General features: G+C 48.7%; 2 protein-coding genes across 2 annotated transcripts in view; one reads left to right on the forward strand and one right to left on the reverse strand.

The window, feature by feature from the left end:
- LOC144023078 (uncharacterized) overlaps nucleotides 1-21,972 on the reverse strand; it is a 389,823-nt gene that overhangs the window by 151,061 nt on the left and 216,790 nt on the right. The window lies entirely within an intron of this gene.
- The window catches only part of LOC144023077 (exostosin-1a-like), a 239,676-nt gene continuing 235,172 nt past the window's right edge, over nucleotides 17,469-21,972 (forward strand). The window contains exons 1-2 of the mRNA XM_077528376.1: nucleotides 17,469-17,694; nucleotides 18,112-19,293. Of these exons, the coding sequence (XP_077384502.1) occupies nucleotides 18,350-19,293 (944 nt within the window). The 5' untranslated portion in view covers nucleotides 17,469-17,694; nucleotides 18,112-18,349. The remainder of the gene's footprint in view (nucleotides 17,695-18,111; nucleotides 19,294-21,972) is intronic.

Below are 21,972 nucleotides of genomic sequence, written 5' to 3' on the forward strand. Positions count from 1 at the left end.
CCATTCAAACCAATGGGGGGGATTCGGACCCTGGTATCCCGGCCATTCAAACCAATGGGGGGATTCGGACCCCTGGTAGCCCAGCCATTCAACTCAATGGGGAATTCGCACTCCTGGTAACCCGGCCAGCACTCCTGGTAACCCGGCCAGCACTCCTGGTAACCTGGCCAGCACTACTGGTAACCCGGCCATTCAACTCAATGGGGAATTCGCACTCCTGGTAACCCGGCCAGCACTCCTGGTAACCCGGCCATTCAACTCAATGGAGAATTCGCACTCCTGGTAACCCGGCCAGCACTCCTGGTAACCCGGCCATTCAACTCAATGGGGAATTCGCACACCTGGTAACCCGGCCATTCAACTCAATGGGGAATTCGCACTCGTGGTAACCCGGCCAGCACTCCTGGTAACCCGGCCAGCACTCCTGGTAACCCGGCCATTCAACTCAATGGGGAATTCGCACTCCTGGTAACCCGGCCAGCACTCCTGGTAACCCGGCCAGCACTCCTGGTAAACCGGCCATTCAACTCAATGGGGAATTCGCACTCCTGGTAACCCGGCCAGCACTCCTGGTAACCCGGCCAGCACTCCTGGTAACCTGGCCAGCACTCCTGGTAACCCGGCCAGCACTCCTGGTAACCCGGCCAGCACTCCTGGTAACCCGGCCAGTCAACTCAATGGAGAATTCACACTCCTGGTAACCCGGCCAGCACTCCTGGTAACCCGGCCAGCACTCCTGGTAACCCGGCCATTCAACTCAATGTGGAATTCGCACTCCTGGTAACCCGGCCAGCACTCCTGGTCACCCGGCCAGCACTCCTGGTAACCTGGCCAGCACTCCTGGTAACCCGGCCAGCACTCTTGGTAACCCGGCCAGCGCTCCTGGTAACCAGGCAATTCAACTCAATGGGGAATTCGCACTCCTGGTAACCCGGCCAGCACTCCTGGTAGTCCGGCCAGCACTCCTGGTAACCCGGCCATTTAACTCAATGGGGAATTCGCACTCCTGGTAACCCGGCCAGCACTCCTGGTAACCCGGCCAGCACTCCTGGTAACCCGGCCAGCACTCCTGGTAACCTGGCCAGCACTCCTGGTAACCCGGCCAGCACTCTTGGTAACCCGGCCAGCACTCCTGGTAACCCGGCCATTCAAAACAATGGGGGGATTCGTACCCCTGGTAGCCCGGCCATTCAACTCAATGGGGGGATTAGCACTCCTAATAGCCCGGCCATTAGAACCAATGGGGGGATTCGGACCCCTGGTAGCCCGGCCATTCAACTCAATGGGGGGAATTGGCACTCCTGGTAGACAGGCCATTCAACTCAATGGGGGATTCTCACTCCTGTTAGCCCGGCCATTCAAACCAATGGGGGGGATTCGGACCCTGGTATCCCGGCCATTCAAACCAATGGGGGGATTCGGACCCCTGGTAGCCCAGCCATTCAACTCAATGGGGAATTCGCACTCGTGGTAACCCGGCCAGCACTCCTGGTAACCCGGCCAGCACTCCTGGTAACCCGGCCATTCAACTCAATGGGGAATTCGCACTCCTGGTAACCCGGCCAGCACTCCTGGTAACCCGGCCAGCACTCCTGGTAAACCGGCCATTCAACTCAATGGGGAATTCGCACTCCTGGTAACCCGGCCAGCACTCCTGGTAACCCGGCCAGCACTCCTGGTAACCTGGCCAGCACTCCTGGTAACCCGGCCAGCACTCCTGGTAACCCGGCCAGCACTCCTGGTAACCCGGCCAGTCAACTCAATGGAGAATTCACACTCCTGGTAACCCGGCCAGCACTCCTGGTAACCCGGCCAGCACTCCTGGTAACCCGGCCATTCAACTCAATGTGGAATTCGCACTCCTGGTAACCCGGCCAGCACTCCTGGTCACCCGGCCAGCACTCCTGGTAACCTGGCCAGCACTCCTGGTAACCCGGCCAGCACTCTTGGTAACCCGGCCAGCGCTCCTGGTAACCAGGCAATTCAACTCAATGGGGAATTCGCACTCCTGGTAACCCGGCCAGCACTCCTGGTAGTCCGGCCAGCACTCCTGGTAACCCGGCCATTTAACTCAATGGGGAATTCGCACTCCTGGTAACCCGGCCAGCACTCCTGGTAACCCGGCCAGCACTCCTGGTAACCCGGCCAGCACTCCTGGTAACCTGGCCAGCACTCCTGGTAACCCGGCCAGCACTCTTGGTAACCCGGCCAGCACTCCTGGTAACCCGGCCATTCAAAACAATGGGGGGATTCGTACCCCTGGTAGCCCGGCCATTCAACTCAATGGGGGGATTAGCACTCCTAATAGCCCGGCCATTAGAACCAATGGGGGGATTCGGACCCCTGGTAGCCCGGCCATTCAACTCAATGGGGGGAATTGGCACTCCTGGTAGACAGGCCATTCAACTCAATGGGGGATTCTCACTCCTGTTAGCCCGGCCATTCAAACCAATGGGGGGGATTCGGACCCTGGTATCCCGGCCATTCAAACCAATGGGGGGATTCGGACCCCTGGTAGCCCAGCCATTCAACTCAATGGGGAATTCGCACTCCTGGTAACCCGGCCAGCACTCCTGGTAACCCGGCCAGCACTCCTGGTAACCTGGCCAGCACTACTGGTAACCCGGCCATTCAACTCAATGGGGAATTCGCACTCCTGGTAACCCGGCCAGCACTCCTGGTAACCCGGCCAGCACTACTGGTAACCCGGCCATTCAACTCAATGGGGAATTCGCACTCCTGGTGACCGGCCAGCACTCCTGGTAACCCGGCTATTCAACTCAATGGGGAATTCACACTCCTGGTAACCCGGTCAGCACTCCTGGTAACCCGGCCATTCAACTCAATGGGGAATTCGCACTCCTGGTAACCCGGCCAGCACTCCTGGTAACCCGGCCAGCACTCCTGGTAACCTGGCCATTCAACTCAATGGGGAATTCGCACTCCTGGTAACCCGGCCAGCACTCCTCCTAACCCGGCCAGCACTCCTCGTAACCCGGTCATTCAACTTAATGGTGAATTCGCACTCCTGGTAACCCGGCCATTCAACTCAATGGGGAGTTCGTACTCCTGGTAACCCGGCCAGCACTCATGGTAACCCGGCCAGCACTCCTGGTAATCCGGCCATTCAACTCAATGGGGAATTCGCACTCCTGGTAACCCGGCCAGCACTCCTGGTAACCCAGCCAGCACTCCTGGTAACCCGGCCAGCACTCCTGGTAACCCGGCCATTCAACTCAATGGGGAATTCGCACTCCTGGTAACCCGGCCAGCACTCCTGGTAACCCGGCCATTCAACTCAATGGGGAATTCGCACTCCTGGTAACCCGGCCAGCACTCCTGGTAACCCGGCCAGCACTCCTGGTAACCTGGCCATTCAACTCAATGGGGAATTCGCACTCCTGGTAACCCGGCCAGCACTCCTGGTAACCTGGCCATTCAACTCAATGGGGAATTCGCACTCCTGGTAACCCGGCCAGCACTCCTCCTAACCCGGCCAGCACTCCTCGTAACCCGGTCATTCAACTTAATGGTGAATTCGCACTCCTGGTAACCCGGCCATTCAACTCAATGGGGAGTTCGTACTCCTGGTAACCCGGCCAGCACTCATGGTAACCCGGCCAGCACTCCTGGTAATCCGGCCATTCAACTCAATGGGGAATTCGCACTCCTGGTAACCCGGCCAGCACTCCTGGTAACCCAGCCAGCACTCCTGGTAACCCGGCCAGCACTCCTGGTAACCCGGCCATTCAACTCAATGGGGAATTCGCACTCCTGGTAACCCGGCCAGCACTCCTGGTAACCCGGCCATTCAACTCAATGGGGAATTCGCACTCCTGGTAACCCGGCCATTCAACTCAATGGAGAAATCGCACTCCTGGTAACCCGGCCAGCACTCCTGGTAACCCGGCCAGCACTCCTGGTAACCCGGCCATTCAACTCAATGGGGAATTCGCACTCCTGGTAACCCGGCCAGCACTCCTGGTAACCCGGCCATTCAACTCAATGGGGAATTCGCACTCCTGGTAACCCGGCCAGCACTCCTGGTAACCCGGCCATTCAACTCAATGGGGAATTCGCACTCCTGGTAACCCGGCCAGCACTCCTGGTAACCCAGCCAGCACTCCTGGTAACCCGCCCAGCACTCCTGGTAACCCGCCCAGACTTGGAAAAAAATCTGACAACCAGGCCAGGGAGGGGAGGGGGCCGTCTGCCCGAGGAGGCCGCCCCGAACCGCCTCTTTGTCAGACATAAGTGTGGCAAGCCTCCCTTGTTAGGCCCTTTAGGTGCCTCGTCTGAAATGGGACCTTCTGAAATCGTACCCTGTAACTTATGCGGTTTGGGTGCAAAGTGCACAAAAGGCGACCCGGGTACCCTATCTACAGCGCCCCCCCGACGGTGGCCCGCGGTACTGCACCCCTGGTAACCCGGCCCATTGAAATGTATGGGGCCTATTCAACTCAATGGGAGATTGATACTCCTGGTGGCCCGGCCATTCAACTCAATGGGGCTTTGAAATATTTCGGGCAGGCGTCAGACTTGGAAAAAAATCTGACAACCAGGCCAGGGAGGGGAAGGGGCCATCTGGCTGAGGAGGCCGCCCCGAACCTCCTCTTTGTCGGACATAAGTGTGGCGAGCCTCCCTTTTTTGATCCTGGAAGTGCCTCGTCTGAAATGGGACCCTTCTAAAATCGTACCCCATACCTTTTGTGGTTTGGGTGCAAAAGTGCCCGAAAGGTGACCCGAGTACCCTATCTGCAACGCCCCCCCCCGAAACGGTGGCCCACGGTACTGCACCCCTGGTAACCCAGCCCATTGAAATGTATGGTGCCCTCGAAAGTTTTTTGTTGTATATTTGAAAGATTTTTTTTTTTGTCATTGAAGATATGCTTCTTTGTGTGTCTAGAACAAAATGAATTACTTTATGAATTACGTTTTGTGTGCGTAAGTCACATTTTGTGTGAGAAGATCAGGTTTTGTGTACGTCGATCACGTTTTTAGTGTTTTACGGGTTTTGGCATGATTCTAACTCCATAGTGACACGCTTGTCGAAGATCATCATGACCATGTTCTGTATTTTATAGCTCATTTTTATGTTCATGTCATTTAAAAGAACATAAGTGAAATTGTGTAGTGATATTTGTGTCGTATGCAGGCAGACGGTTCATTTTTGACGCATCGAAGAAACGGTGTGTACAGCGTCATATGAAATAGACAACATGGACAAGCGATCAAAACATTACATTAGTATTTACGATACATTATTACATTGGTCTACATTACATACAAGGCGCTGGCGCATGTCACAACTTTTAATTCCTTACTCGGTGTGACTGTGAGTGAAGGAGCAGAAGAGCTTGTCAATAATTCTCCGCGGGGCATCGTGCCTGCTCCCCACTTGAGTTTGACATGGTTTAGTGTGTGAATGTAGTAATTTGAATTAAAAGTAGAAATAAATTCATTAAGAAATAGACCCTGTCGAATTCCTCTGTCTGTTTGGATTACAATTCGCCGGAATCCGGGACCGATTCTGCTCCATAATGTAGGTTGACTGTTCTTTTCACTTTCGTGCTGAATGGTGTATTTCAACTTTTTTCGTTGATATGTCCGTCCATCCATTAGAAGATCCGCTTATCCTCACAACATTTATATAAATCATTCGTGAATTACGCTAGAGGCGAGGAAATTCAGGTTGTTTTTTTAAAGAGTTGCGAAAGAGGCGGCGCTAGCTAGCGGCTAGGCTAAAAACACTTCCTCTAGTTATGAGGCATATTGTCTGATAATTTCTTATTTTCATGCACTTCCATTACAATTTGGAGTTTTGTGCTGCTTGGAAATTAAACTAGAGACCTCAAGGAGGCGTGAATTACGTTAGAGGCGAGGAAATTCGAGTTGTTTTTTAAAGAGTTGCATAAGAGGTGGTGCTAGCTAGCGGCTAGGCTAAAAATACTTCCTCTAGTTATGAGGCATATAGTCTGATAATTTCTTATTTTCATACACTTCTATTACAATTTGGACTTTTGTGCTTCTTGGAAATTAAACGAGACCTCAAGGAGGCTATTTGTGGAGAAATCTCAAAATGGACACATAAAGTCCAAATATCATCCATATCTCTAGATTGATTCTGCCAATATGCGGACCCTTTTGCCGGAGCGGGTCACAGGTAGTATAGACCCTTCCAGCCGACGTCACTGCTTAGCTCCCTTGGCGCCTCCCGGAGGGCAAACAACCCATAACAAATGAATGTAGACGGCTTGATTTTCAGCGAGCGTTTCGTGTCACACAAAAGTCCAGAGTAGGACACAACATTACTGAGAATCATTGAAACCAGTCGTTTGAAGCCGCGAGCTACAAAAAAAAGTTGTAGTTTCACGCTAGCCACCATGCTAGTCTTTTACTCCTCACTGTCTTTCGCGGGGTTTAGAATCGCCGCCGTCAGCCGAAAGAATGCTCTCATCTCTCTTTGAGCCAATTAGAGCATCCGTTGGCCGCGCACGTTCACCATAGCATTGGTCGCTGATTTATCAACTGTTTGACCTATTTTCTAGCTCACACTGATTGTTTTCTAATTCACTCGCATTGACGCCCTCCCCCTACCGCAAGGGGCTCACTTCAATATGACGTCACACTGGAAGGGTCTATAGTGGTTGGTGTGCTTGCTTTGTACGCAGCAAGGCACTGGTTCAAAAGCAACCTGGGTTTATTTTTTCCCCCTCCTCATTTCCTCTCTCTTTTCTCTCTCCTCCCCTACTCTTCCACGATTTCTTGCGGCAAGGAGACATTTTGTTTCAAATGTTTATTGAAGGATTGGCTTGCGTCAAGTTGCGTGGCGTACTCAGAGGAGTGCTCAAACACAGTTTTTTTTTGTTTTTTTTTAAATGTGTATTGTACGCAATATTTAAAAAACACCATGGGAGCAATCATCTGAAGCTGCTTTTCTATTGGCTGCTGCTCGATGACGTCACTTCTGTGTGACATACTTTCAAACATCACTATTCTCATTATTCCGGTTTATATCAAAATAAATATACAAAAAAAATCACATTTAAAATCATCCCCAAGGGCTCATGCATTAACTTAATTACCAAAGACTAAAACGGAGAACATGTTTGCTATAATTAGTTTTAGTTAGTTTTGTAAACATAAAATGTAGTTTCAGTTAATTTTCATTTTTTAAAACGGATGTTCGTTTTTATTTTATTTTGGTAACAATATTGTTTTTGAATTTTAGTTTTTGTTTTTCATTAGTTTTAGTTAACTAAAATAACTTTTTAATGGCACCAGTTTTTCGATACCCTCCCTTCTTACTTTCACCATCTCCAAAAAATTTTGCGTTGTTTATTTTATTTGAACTCAGTCAAATGCCATTTTTAGCATATGTCGCGGGCCACTGAAAAATGGACGGCGGGCCGCAAATGGTCCCCGGGCCATAGTTTGGACACCACTGCCATAACCGGAAAATGCGATGCAATATGAGCTTTTCCCAGAAGCACGTCACAGCTATTTGTGCATAGAGTCCATTCAATTTTCTCACATATTTTGTATACTTTTTATTGTTCGAATAAAGTTTATAAGAAGAAGAAAAAAAGTCACCTCGGTTGCATGTAGTGATATTTAAGGTCCAACAGTATTCAGTGACTGTATCAACACACTTCATGACGCCTCATTGACCCATCACTAAAGCATACCATTTGACACCAATTTGCACAAGGATGCCACAACAGTGCACATGAGAGAGAGAGAGAGAGCATCTGCCTAATTACGGGCACACAGCCCCCTGGTAGAGAGTGTAGCTCCATTCTGCCACATCTACCTGCAGGTTTTGCATCTGCGCTCCGATGATGGACACACTTACACCAAGGTCTAAAAACACCAATCAGGACATTGGACACAGGATGTACTTGCTGTAAATGGTGTTCATGCTGGCCTACAGGCAAAGGAAGATGATGCACATTAGAGTGGCGGCCTGCTGTGGCACAAATAGTCCCATGCAGCTCCTGCTGGCTAGTGCATGGTTGTTCTACTATAGACGAGGGCTGACCCGCTGGTTTAAGGCCAGTTGCAGAAGGTGCACTAGATCTGGCAAGATTCCTCAACCCTGCAGAGCAAGCTGCCGAGGCAGAGGGTAGAGATGTTTCAGGTACCAAAAGCCACAAATCACCATTACCAAGGGTATTCTCACACACTCTCCCCCTGACTTTCGCCACACTGAGTTTTGGGTGAGTTTGTGTGTGTGTGTGCGTAAGATCCAAATTTTGAAGAACACACTTATGTTGCCAGGTACAGCCAGCCAGCAAATAATTGACTTTTAGATATAGTGTCAAGGCGGAAAGCATCAAAATTTGGCAGAGCTGTCACCTGGCTGATTGGCTTGCTGGCTATGTGAGAAAGAAAGCTCTGCTGACCTGGGTGCATCCAAATGAGATATTGGCATGGCTGAATGTATGATACACTGGGAGCCCCACTCTAGCGTACTCACACTGCTGCTCTGATCCTGGCCGCTGCTCAGGTCAGACCAACACAATGTATCAGCGGGGGAGACAGCATTTCCACATCCTCATTAAGCTGCCAAGAATAGCAAGAGTAGAACCCACTGAGAATTTCTTTTTTTTTTAACAGCTTTTTGTTTGTTGTACATTTTTACATCGATTATACTGATTATATGTCGCTGCCATCCATATCGATGCATTTTTGAAGTGGAGTGTAAGAATTCTGAGGTATCTAATAATTTTCTCATCATAAAATGAACTTGAACATCTTAAAATAACTTCATTTGACATCTCAAACCACATATGATTGTTGTCATGCCTTCATCTATTTTTATACCAATGTCAACCTTACCTTTTAAACTACAGCAAAGGATGAAAGGAAGAAGAGATTGGGAATAACAAATTAGATGTTGGCGAAAAATGCAGCATTGATATTGAGTTGAGGGAATGAGGTTACCATCTCCGGCAATGATAACCTGAGGGACGAGGCTTCACATTCCTACTTTGCCTGATTGTCACTTTTGGAAAATCATTTTAGGAAGCTGTGAAGCCACATCATGGCTTATGACATGCCTCCATTCTAATACAAGGGTCGCAGGGGGTACTGGAGCCTATCTCAGCTGGCTTTGGGCAGTAGGCCTGGGACTGGTTGCCAGCCAATTGCAGGGCATATATATATATAAATATATATATATATATATATATATACATTTTCTTGACTGCTTTATCCTCACAAGGGTCGCCGGGGGTGCTGGAGCCTATCTCAGCTGGCTTTGGGCAAGAGGTAGGGAAGACTCTGGACTGGTTGCCAGCCAATCGCAGTCAACACATATATATATATAGGTGTTAAAAAAATTGATTCGGCAATATATCGTGATACTACATCGCGCAATTCTCGAATCGATTCAATAGGCGGCTGAATCGATTTTTAAACTTCCATTTTTAATGGAAAAATATTCAACAAAACGTCTTACTTCGCATTAGGGTTCACACCTTAAGCATGGAATAATGTTATATGAACGGAACATTAAGCCTTAATATTTTATTTTAATGCTGTTCAAACATGAAAGAGATTACAACCTGTATAAGACTGACGTTTCAGATAAATAAATAATACATTTTCATATAAATCTTACACTCTACAAGTTTACTGATTAGTATTTTCTAAAGTTGAATGAAAAAAATCGCAACAATCGACTCATAAATTCGTATCGGGATTAATCGGTATCGAATCGAATCGTGACCTGTGAATCGTGATACGAATCAAATCGTCAGGTACTAGGCAATTCACACCCCTAATATATATACATCCATCCATCCATCCATTTTCTTGGCCACTTATTCCTCACAAGGGTCGCGGGGGGTGCTGGCGCCTATCTCAGCTGCTGGGCACCCTGGACTGGTTGCCAGCCAATCGCAATATATATATATATATATATATATATATATATATATATATATATATATATATATATATATATATATATATATATATATATATATATATATATATATATATATATATATATAGGGCGGCACGGTAGTCGAGTGGTTAGCACGTCCGCTTCTGAGGTCTCCGGTTCGAGTCCAGGCTCGGACCTTCCTGGGTGGAGTTTGCATGTTCTCCCCATGCCCGCGTGGGTCTTCTCTGGGTACTCCGGTCTCCTCCCACATTCCAAAGACATGCATGGCAGGTTAATTGGGCGCTCCGAATTGTCCCTAGGTGTGCGTGTGAGTGTGGATGGTTGTTCGTCTCTGTGTGCCCTGCGATTGGTTGGCAACCAGTCCAGGGTGTCCCCCGCCTACTGCCCAGAGCCAGCTGAGATAGGCGCCAGCAGCCCCCGTGACCCTTGTGAGGAATAAGCGGTCAAGAAAATGGATGGATGGATATATATACATATATATATATATATATATATATATATATATATATTAGAGCTGTCAAACGATTACATTTTTTAATCAGATTAATCACATCTTAGAATTTTGATTAATCATGATTAATCACTGACTTAAAAAAAGCTTTATTACCCTACATATTTTGCCTGCTAAATTTGAAGCGCGTCTATTATGTTAATTTTTGCGACATTGAATATTATGAGGACGTCTTCAAAAATTTATATCCACACGCTCATCCTGCTTTTTCTTATCAATTCATTATTTGCATAATTTCAAATGGGAAAAAAATGACCAATGGCATATGTAAAAATTTATTAAATGCTTAACTTTAATGCATGTAGTTATGTTTATTGCTCAAACTCCAACAGCTACCTTTAATGTAACCATCCACTGTCGGCTAAAAAGGATCATCTGCGGTCAAAATTAATAGTGTGATTAATCTGTGGTAATACAATGATTAATGCGATGATTTTTTTGTGATTAATTAATTAGTTAACGCTTTGACTTTGACAGCACTTGTCATGGTTCGGTTCTCAGCCTGTTGTGCTTTTTTGTGTGTGTGTTCCAGTGCCAACAACGAGGGGGGCGTTCCCCAGCCCCGCACCTGCATCGCGTTGGCAATTAGGCCTTTAAAAGGACTCCGAGCTGCACAGCAAGCTGTCGGATTATTATTTGCTCACCATTGTGTCCAAGTGTTCTCCGCGTTCTCCTGTTGGTAAAGTTGTTTTGAATCTGCCGTCGCCCTTAGTTAAGTTTTATTCACGTGTGTGTTTCCGCGTCGCCTTTTGTTGATATTCCCGAGTTGATTGATACCGTGTGCATTTCGAGTCGTCCTTGCCGGTTGCAAGTGTTTTGTGTTTTATAGTCCTTGCCTTTTGCAAGTGGTTTTTTGTTACGTTAGTTCTCCTTGCTGTTTGCAAGCGTTTTTGGTTACGTTAGTTCTCCTTGCCGTTTGCAAGCGTTTTTGGTTATGTTAGTTCTCCTTGCAGTTGCAAGCGTTTTTTGTTACATTCGCGTTCCCTGCCTTTTGCAGGTGTTTTGTGTTTTCCAATTTGTCCTTGCCTTTTGCAAGTGTTTTCTGTTACTTCCGTGTCTCCTGCCTGTGTGCAGGGGCACCTCTGTGAACTTCGCTGACTTGCCTGCGAGCAAGCTTTTTGCAATCGGTTTATCACCAAAAATAAATCGAGATTGTTTTCCTCTTCTGAGCCTGCATTTCTGGGATCTGTTTTTCACCGACTCTGCTGAGTCGTGTCAGAATAATCCGACCATGGATCCCGCAGACTCAGAAGAGGTGAGAAGGGCCTTGGCCAGTCAGGGACAACGGGTCGGGCAAACCGAGACCACCTTGGCCGGTCTCCACGAGGTGGTGGGCAGGCTTGCTCATCGGTGTGAGGAGATGTTCGGGAGGCTCGAGCAACTCAGTTCCCGCGGGGTGCACAACCCGGAACTTCCGCGTTCGGACACTGCTATGTCGGCGCTCCCGGCTACACCTAGAGAACCCGTTTTGCCCCACCCGTCACGCTACGATGGACAGCCTGGAGGTTGCGCTCAATTTTTGCATCAGTGTTCGCTCATTTTCGACCAGCAACCTTTTACTTACGCCCGTGATCAGTCCAAAGTAGCGTTCATTATGAGCCTCCTGTCTGGTCAAGCCGCTACATGGGCGATGGTGGTGAGCAACGCGCGACCAGACCTTCGGTCCTCTTTCCCCAATTTTGTTGGTGAATTTCAACGCGTGTTCGATCATCCGGTTAGGGGGAGAGAGGCCGGGGGTCGGTTGCTAGATTTAGTACAGGGGGGGAGATCGGTCGCCGATTATTCGATCGAATTTCGCATATTGGCCGCCGAGAGCGGGTTTGGGGACTGTGAGTTGCGGAGTATCTTTCGTCGGGGACTGAATACGCAACTCAAGGATGAACTGGCAGTTCGCGATGACACGAGCTCTCTAGAGGGACTTATTGAACTAACGATCCGTTTGGATAACCGGGTACGGGAACGTTGCCGGGAGCGTGCGGTGGAGCGGCGTGGCGCGGCCGTCAACAACGACACGTCCAGACTCACTCTCAACGACGTCGTTGAAGCACGCACCTTTCCAGGACCTCCGGACAACGGAAGGGAGCCCATGCAAATGGGTGGCGGACGCCTGCACCCTGAGGAGCGTCGTCGCCGGTGGCTCGCTGGAGCCTGCCTCTACTGCGGTCAACCCGGGCATCGAGTGGCGTCGTGCCCAGCGCGACCTTCACACAGGACGCGGCCGACCGCTCGACTGGGGGGCCGTGCCGATGAGTCCCTGGAGTCCGAGATGGATGCAAATCGGGGTAAGCAGGAACCGGGGAGAACCGAACCAAGCCCGTCGGCGGGGTCTACTCTCAGTGATAAACGGCTAGAATTGTCGGGGGAGCTGTCAGGATACGGGTTGAGTCTTAGGGTAAGTGCGCTAATCGATTCAGGGGCAGATGATTGTTTCATAGACCCGTGTGTTGTAGAAGCGTTAGGAAGCCCGGTAGAGACCTTAGAGAAGGTCAAGAAGGTTTTCGACCTCAACGGGCGCCTGCTGGCGGAGGTACGACTGTCAACCGGTCCTCTCCTCTTGAGACTCTCGGGAAATCACGAGGAGAGAAGGAGGTTTTTCATTATGCCGTCCCGTTCTGCGCCCCTAGTGTTGGGCCTTCCCTGGCTAAAAATGCATAATCCAGATATTGATTGGGAGAAGCCGGCCTTAGAAAACTGGAGTCCCTTCTGCCATGCCCATTGTCTGAAGTCGGCAGGAGGGGCAACATCGGTACCAGCTAGAGTAACTTCAGAACCGGTTTGCCTTGACCACGTTCCCGAGGAATACCACGATTTAAGTAAAGTATTTAGTAAAGATCGCGCGCGAGCGTTGCCGCCCCATAGGCCGTATGATTGTGCGATTGAGCTGATTCCCGATGCACCGTTGCCTGGTTCTCGCCTATATCAGGTGTCCCAGCCGGAACAGGACGCTTTACGGGAGTATATTACCGAGTCGCTAGCTACTGGTCAGATTCGCCCGTCAAAGTCCCCCGTAGGGGCCGGTTTTTTCTTCATCGAGAAGAAGGATAAGTCACTCCGTCCTTGCGTCGACTATCGCGGTCTGAATGAGATTACGGTCAAGAATAAATACCCCCTTCCCCTGTTAGACTCTGCATTCGCCCCGCTGCAGTCGGCCCGAATTTTTACTAAACTAGATCTGCGAAGCGCCTATCATTTGGTGAGAATACGTGAAGGGGACGAGTGGAAGACTGCATTTAAGACTCCACTCGGACATTTTGAGTATTGTGTTATGCCCTTTGGTCTGACTAACGCCCCAGCAGTGTTCCAATGTTTGATTAATGATGTCCTCCGGGACATGCTGAACATTTTTTGTTTTGTTTACCTAGACGATATCCTGATTTTCTCCCGCGACGTGCATGAGCATAGACAACATGTTCGCTTGGTCCTTCAGCGCCTCTTAGAAAATCGACTTTATGTTAAAGCAGAGAAGTGTGAGTTCCACGCTAAGTCGGTGCAATTCCTGGGTTTCATCATAGAGGGAGGGCAACTACGGGCAGATCCGGTCAAGACTCAGGCCGTGGTCGATTGGCCGACTCCCAAGACTCGTAAGCAGCTACAACGTTTTCTGGGTTTCGCTAATTTCTATCGTCGCTTTATTAAGGACTATAGCTTACGGGCAGCCCCCCTTACTAAACTGACATCAAGCAAAGTACCTTTTAGGTGGTCACCTGGCGCCGAAAATGCATTTTTGGAATTAAAGCAGCAGTTTGTAAACCCGCCAGTGCTTATCCACGCTAATACGGACTTGTCTTTTGTGGTCGAGGTTGACGCGTCGGATTCAGGAGTGGGGGCGGTCCTGTCCCAGCGGTCGCCAGAAGACGGGAAGCTCCATCCCTGCGCCTTCTTCTCCCGGCGACTGAGTCCCGCAGAGGCCAACTACGACGTCGGGAATCGGGAACTGTTGGCGATTGTCTTGGCTCTGCAAGAATGGCGACACTGGCTGGAGGGCGCCAAGGAACCCTTTAAGGTTTTGACGGACCACAAAAACCTGGCATACCTTCGGTCAGCCAAGAGACTCAACTCGCGACAGGCACGCTGGGCCTTACTGTTTACACGGTTCAACTTTGTTGTGGACTATCGCCAGGGATCACGGAACCAGAAGCCAGACGCTTTGTCCTGGATCCACGATGCGGCCACGCCGGAGGCTGGAACTGAACCGGTCCTACCCGCACATTGCTTCGTGGGGGCAGTTCGATGGGAGGTTGAGAAGAGAGTCACTGAAGCACAGGAAGGGATCGCTGTTCCTGAGGAGTGCCCGGCAGAGAAACTGTTCGTCCCTGACCCTGTGCGGGCTGAGGTCCTCCGGTGGGGTCACACCTCACGAGTTGCCTGTCATCCAGGAATTAACCGGACTATTGCCTTGATCGGCCAGCGATTCTGGTGGCCCGACATGAAGAGAGACGTTACTGAGTTCATCAAGGCATGTACCGCTTGTGCGTGCAGGAAATCGTCCCACCAGCCGCCGATGAGATTGTTAAGGCCGCTACCCATCCCGTCGCGGCCATGGTCGCACATCGCACTGGACTTCATCACCGGCCTTCCTCGATCCAGGGGAAACACGGTGATTATGACCGTGGTCGACCGGTTTTCAAAGCTGACTCACTTTGTTGCCCTCTCCAAACTGCCGTCATCTTGGGAGACTGCACAACTCCTCGTCCGTCATGTATTCAGGCTCCATGGCATCCCGGTGGACTTGGTGTCCGACCGTGGACCACAATTCATCTCCCAGGTCTGGAGGAAGTTCTGCAAGCTGTTGGGCGCCACAGCCAGTTTGTCGTCTGGGTATCATCCCCAGACCAACGGCCAGACTGAGAGGGCCAACCAGGACCTCGAAGCTGCCCTCCGTTGTGTTTGCCTGCACATTCCTGAGTCCTGGTCCTCGCACCTCTCCTGGATCGAGTACGCCACGAACACTTTGCCGTCATCGGCAACAGGACACTCACCCTTTATGGCAGCATACGGCTATCAGCCACCTCTGTTTCCATCGCAAGAAGGTCCCATCGAACTGCCCACCATTCAACATCACCTACGGCGAGCCCACAAGGTATGGCGGGAGACCCGAGCGGCGCTTTCCCGTTCAGCGGCCCGCAATAAGGAAATTGCGGACCGTCGGCGGCGTCCGGAACCTTCGTACCAGCCAGGAGACAAGGTCTGGCTCTCATCCCGGGACATGCGTCTGGCTGGTTGCTCAAAGAAGTTGGGTCCGCGCTACATCGGACCATTTGAAATACTCACCATCATCAACCCCGTGACTGTGAAACTCCGTCTGCCGCCTTCACTCAAGGTACATCCAGTGTTCCACGTTTCCCTCCTCAAGCCAGAGACTCCCAGCCCGCTGAACCCGCCTGCACCCGCTCCGCCTCCTCCCCGAGTGGTCGATGGGTATCCTGTTTACACGGTCAGGGAAATCTTGGACTCAAGGTGCAGGGGCCGGGGCTTCCAGTATCTGGTCGACTGGGAAGGTTACGGACCGGAGGAGCGGCAATGGATCCCCCGCTCCTGGATCCTGGACCCGTCTTTGCTCGACACCTTCTATGCTGCTCATCCAGATAAGCCAGGTGGTCCGCCAAGGGGCGTCCGTTAAGGGGGGGGTACTGTCATGGTTCGGTTCTCAGCCTGTTGTGCTTTTTTGTGTGTGTGTTCCAGTGCCAACAACGAGGGGGGCGTTCCCCAGCCCCGCACCTGCATCGCGTTGGCAATTAGGCCTTTAAAAGGACTCCGAGCTGCACAGCAAGCTGTCGGATTATTATTTGCTCACCATTGTGTCCAAGTGTTCTCCGCGTTCTCCTGTTGGTAAAGTTGTTTTGAATCTGCCGTCGCCCTTAGTTAAGTTTTATTCACGTGTGTGTTTCCGCGTCGCCTTTTGTTGATATTCCCGAGTTGATTGATACCGTGTGCATTTCGAGTCGTCCTTGCCGGTTGCAAGTGTTTTGTGTTTTATAGTCCTTGCCTTTTGCAAGTGGTTTTTTGTTACGTTAGTTCTCCTTGCTGTTTGCAAGCGTTTTTGGTTACGTTAGTTCTCCTTGCCGTTTGCAAGCGTTTTTGGTTATGTTAGTTCTCCTTGCAGTTGCAAGCGTTTTTTGTTACATTCGCGTTCCCTGCCTTTTGCAGGTGTTTTGTGTTTTCCAATTTGTCCTTGCCTTTTGCAAGTGTTTTCTGTTACTTCCGTGTCTCCTGCCTGTGTGCAGGGGCACCTCTGTGAACTTCGCTGACTTGCCTGCGAGCAAGCTTTTTGCAATCGGTTTATCACCAAAAATAAATCGAGATTGTTTTCCTCTTCTGAGCCTGCATTTCTGGGATCTGTTTTTCACCGACTCTGCTGAGTCGTGTCAGCACTATATATATATATATATATATATATATATATATATATATATATATATGTATGTATACACACATATATACAGGACTGTCTCAGAAAATTTGAATATTGTGGTAAAGTCCATTATTTTCTGTAATGCAATTAAATAAGCAAAATGCCATACATTCTGGATTCATTACTAATCAACTGAAATATTGCAAGCCTTTTATTGTTTTAATATTGCTGATTATGGCATTTTCAGCCAAATATCTTATCTCTAAATATTAGAATATTTCCTCAGACCAAGTCAAAAAATGCCATAATCAGCAATATTAAAACAATAAAAGGCTTGCAATATTTCAGTTGATTTGTAATGATTCCAGAATGTATGGCATTTTTGCTTATTTAATTGCATTACAGAAAATAATGGACTTTACCACAATATTCTAATATTCTGAGACAGTCCTGTATATACTAAGAGGTTTAACATTCAAATGATTCTTTAACAGTGAAGACTGTTAGACCCGGTGGTGATTGAAAATGAAATAAATCACAAATAAGTGCCATGAACTTCTTCCCTGTCCGCTTTTACTGATATGAATGACTGGCACTGCACCGAAGCCCCGCCCGTTTCGGATGCGTCTAAACCCAAAGGTAACGCACCTTGCACAATAGAATAACGTCACATCCTCATCTTCAGCGGTGGTCGTCTGCCTCAAGTACTGTTTTGCACTGTCTATGCTTGTGTTGTTGTCAAGTCGAGTCAAATCAAGTCATCTTTATTACCCACAACATTCCCTTCTGATTCAAATCTGCAAAAGACGTTTGTGGAATGTACTATGTTGTCCCAATGATTGGAGCCGGAGATAAGTTGCGGATTCTGGAAGCGGCATGTTATTTGTACATAAGAGAGGCTGCCTTCACTTCAAACCGGTGATGAGCTACTTCGGTGTTTGCAAAGCTAGCAGGCTAATCCCAGGAATGTTTTACGATCTTCGCATGTTGCCTGCGTTGAGCTTGACATATTAAGTTAGAAAATTACAAACATTTTTCTTACCATTCGTCTTAAAACGAGTAACGTTTTGACGTGTGTTATGTTAAATATTGGTAACTCCAATGTTAGCTTGCTTCAGTTGGCTGAAGGAACAATAGTTTTGCTTCCAAGAACTGCATGCAACAAAGACTGCCTAGCATCGCGTTTAGTGTTTTTCCGTTATCTAATAGTTTTTGTTTTGTTGTGTTTTTAAGTCTTAAACGCTCTTTTTTTTATTCGCGTAATGGATACTGGCTAAAAATTAAAGGTAACGCTGCATACATTGGTAAGATAATTTGACATATCGGTTGTATCAGGTAAACTTCAGCCACTCAGTCGGTGGAGGACTGACAAGAAGACGGACTTGATGAACATTAGAAATCGCCCACATGCTTTGGATCAGTTCCCGGACTTGTGAAAGGCATCTAAAGCTGAAGGTGGCAGACTTGCAACCCGTGGGAAGATGGCGGAGCTCTCCCACAGACGGTGGTGAAGCCAAAACTTCGGAACTTTTTGGATTTATACCCGAACATCTTGGCTCACATTGTCGGACACATGCAGGCCAAAAAACGTTACTTGGTCTTGTTTTCTGCCGGCGTGTGTCTCCTACTGCTTTTTTCTTTCGGGGGTATTGAAGTCCCACTTTCCAGACGAGGTGTCAGCCGGCGTGATGCGCGGACTCTTCACCCCGCGGCGCGGTGGCGTCGCGCCCCGGCGGTCATTCAACCTTTCAGCGCCGGGGAGCAAGACCCCAATGACGATGTCAATGGGCACATATCTCCTCGTCAAAAGAGAGAAGCAATACCAGGCCTTTTCTCTGGGAAACGCTGCCGAATGGAGTCCTGCTTTGACTTTTCTCTTTGCGAGAGAAACGGCTTCAAAGTTTACATCTATCCCCAGCAAAAGGGAGAAAAAATGTCGGAGAGCTATCAGAACATTTTGTCATCTATTGAAGGCTCCAGGTTTTTCACGCCGTATCCAGGCCGGGCATGTCTGTTTGTCCTGGGTTTGGACACTTTGGACAGGGACCAGCTGTCACCACAATACGTGCACAACCTAAAGGCAAAGGTCCAGAGTCTTCCTCTGTGGAATAATGGTAAAAACCACATCATCTTCAACTTATACTCCGGCACCTGGCCTGACTACACGGAAGACCTGGGCTTCGACATTGGCCTTGCCATGTTGGCTAAGGCCAGCATCAGCACAGAGAACTTTCGGCCCAAATTTGATATATCCATCCCTCTTTTCTCAAATGAACACCCCAGGACAGGGGGGGAACGGGGCTACCTTAAACATAACACCATGCCCCCATTTAGGAAGTACTTGCTGGTGTTCAAGGGAAAGAGATATTTAACTGGAATAGGGTCTGACACAAGGAACGCTTTGTATCATGTGCATAACGCAGAGGACGTGGTCCTTCTCACCACCTGCAAGCATGGGCGGGACTGGCAGAAGCACAAAGATGCACGCTGCGATAAAGACAATGCAGAATATGACAGGTGAGTACCATTTTGACCATCATGTTCTTAGAAACGGCTCTGGTCGTTTTTTCGGGTCTGAGTCACTAGAAATGTCAGAATGGTTTTTTTTCTAATTAGGGCCCGAGCAGCGACCGCTGCGAGGTCCCTCTTGTTTTTGTAACCCCGGGTTTTCACCGGATGCGGTTGCGGTGCGGTGCGTCTTGACTGCGTGCTCCGGACGGGTCAATTTTTTTGTCAATCCACACCGGCTCCGCACAGCTGCGGTCCGGCAGCTCCGTCGCCGCCCACTTCCCAACGTGTCTCGCGGGACCGCGCGCGCGCGATCATGTGGCATTTCACAACGACAAACATACAGAAAGTCTGCTCAACAGAGAAGCAGAAAGAGAGGTGGACTTCTTTTGATTTAACCTTTTCTTCTTCTTCTGCTATGAGATTCCATGCAGCATCCTTTTTTTGGTTGTCCTTGTAAAGTATATTAATAACGAGAGTCGGGTCAGTGCGGGTCCACTCTTTATTTCTGTCTTCCGCGTCCGGCTGCCGCTCAGTACGGCAAGCGAGACGGGCACAACAAGCAATCGCGAACATCAAACTCACAATACATTACAGTCCTTATAAAAAGGATGTGCCGTGTCATATATTATTTTGTGGTTTTCCACCTCCAATATAAACCTCTCCTCGTCCATGTTCGCTGGTGTCTAAACCGTAAATGAGCACATGGCCCGGCGACGCCCACGTCACGTTTTGCTGAAAAACTTGCGAAATAGGAGCTGGCGAGTGTTTTATTCTGAAAGGTAACCGGAAATTTATTTTGAAACTGCCTCGGTCTTCCTGTCCCGTTCGATGTGTTTTGTGCTAGCTTGCCATTTGCCGGAGGCCTACCGCTGCGGCGTCCGGCAAAAATAGAAAATAGGTCTATCCTTGCGGAAGGCTTGCGGCACGCCGCAGGCCTTCCGCAGTCGACACGCAACGCACCCGCAAGCGGTGTAAACTGCACCATTCGAATGAATGGAATCTAATTGCTTGCGTCGCCGGAACGCACCGCAACCGCACCGCAACCGCATCCGGTGAAAACCCGGGGTAAGAATTCTTCTTCTTCTTCTTCTTCTTCTCCGTAAACGATCGCATTTTTGAGGGCCTAAACATTTACGAAAACTCACCAAACTTTGCAGTCTCTTCGTGCCCGGCGAAAAATTTGATATTATGTAGTTGGCATAACAATGCGACTCTATAGCGCCCCCTAGCGTAGAAAAATAAAACCCAATCCCGGCCTGTTTGACCGAGAGCTACGAAAATTGACAGGCACGTGTAGCACCCCGAGACGCACAAAAAAGTCAGTGGAAGCCATTCCCTAAAATGTACAGGAAGTGAGCTATGAATTTTTGAATGTCCAATTTTGGCCCATTTTGGCACATTCACTGTGGTCATACTTTTTCCCCCTTTGCAAATACTTTTCAGCCAGTTGACTTCAAACTTGCCATGTATCATCTCAAGACCCAAGACAACAAGTGGGCAAAAAATCTTGACTTTTTGAAATACTATATGACGGGAGCGGGGCATCAATTATTGCCTTTAAAATTTCATTTGTCCAGAAAGATAAAATGCTGAATAACTCCCCTGTACAAGCTCCAAAAATTCTCAAATTTCTCATGCAACTTCAAGGTCACGGCCTGAAACATCTATATGATAAAATTTTGTTATATATATAGCGCCACCAAGTGGTGACAATAAATGTCATACTTTACGTTTTTAGCTACTGTGCCAAGCTTTTTGAAGGGATCCAGTTGAAAATTGGTCAGACAAGCCTTAAGATGTTGATCATGCCACACACCGAATATTGTAACTTTTCGCCAAAGGGCGTGGCCACTACGGTGCCGCAAAGTCTGGTAATTTTTCGTGGCAATAAAAGCTGCTTTACCTTGACCCAGATGATCCTATCTTCTCAAAATTTCACACATTTGATGAGAGTCCAGCCCTTAAGACATCTACGAACTTATATTTCATCTTACTGATAGCGCCACCTACTGGCAATTTTTTTTCTTACGATTTTCCTTCAATGTTTTTCTCCAACCATGTTAACTGGACCAACCTCATATTTGCTCAGATGAGGGTTTCGGTCTTCATGATGTCACAACACGAAGTTTGTGAGTTTTCGCGAATCGCTGTGGGCGTGGCTAAACGCTGTTCGCCAAGAAAACAACACCAATTTTGAGGGCCTAAACCGGCACAGAAACGCATGAAACTTGGCACACACATCTGGCCTGGCAAAATGAGCGATATTTTATCCTGGATTGAGCTATTTTTACAGAAATGACTCAATAGCGCCCCCTAGAAAATTTTAATGAAGCAGCCCCGGTTGTACGTTTAAGCAAGATCTACGAAAATTTTTAGGTGTATGAGGGAGCCCAAGACCTACAAAAAAGTCTCTTGGACCCATATGCTAAAATGAACAGGAAGTGAGCTACGAATTTTTGAATGTCCCATTTTTTACGATTTTAGGACATTTACAGGGGGCATACTTTTGCCCACTTCTCCTACACGTTTCATCCAACTGACTTCAGACTTGACCTGGGCTATGTCAAGACCTGAGCCAACGACAGGGAGAAAAATCTTGACTTTTCAAAATACTATATGATGAGGGCGGGGCATCAAAATTTATGTTTCGCAATGAAAAATGATATGCTTAATAACTCCCCGGTA

This window comes from Festucalex cinctus, chromosome 7, assembly GCF_051991245.1.
Source record: "Festucalex cinctus isolate MCC-2025b chromosome 7, RoL_Fcin_1.0, whole genome shotgun sequence".
Classification (NCBI taxonomy): Eukaryota; Metazoa; Chordata; class Actinopteri; order Syngnathiformes; family Syngnathidae; genus Festucalex; species Festucalex cinctus.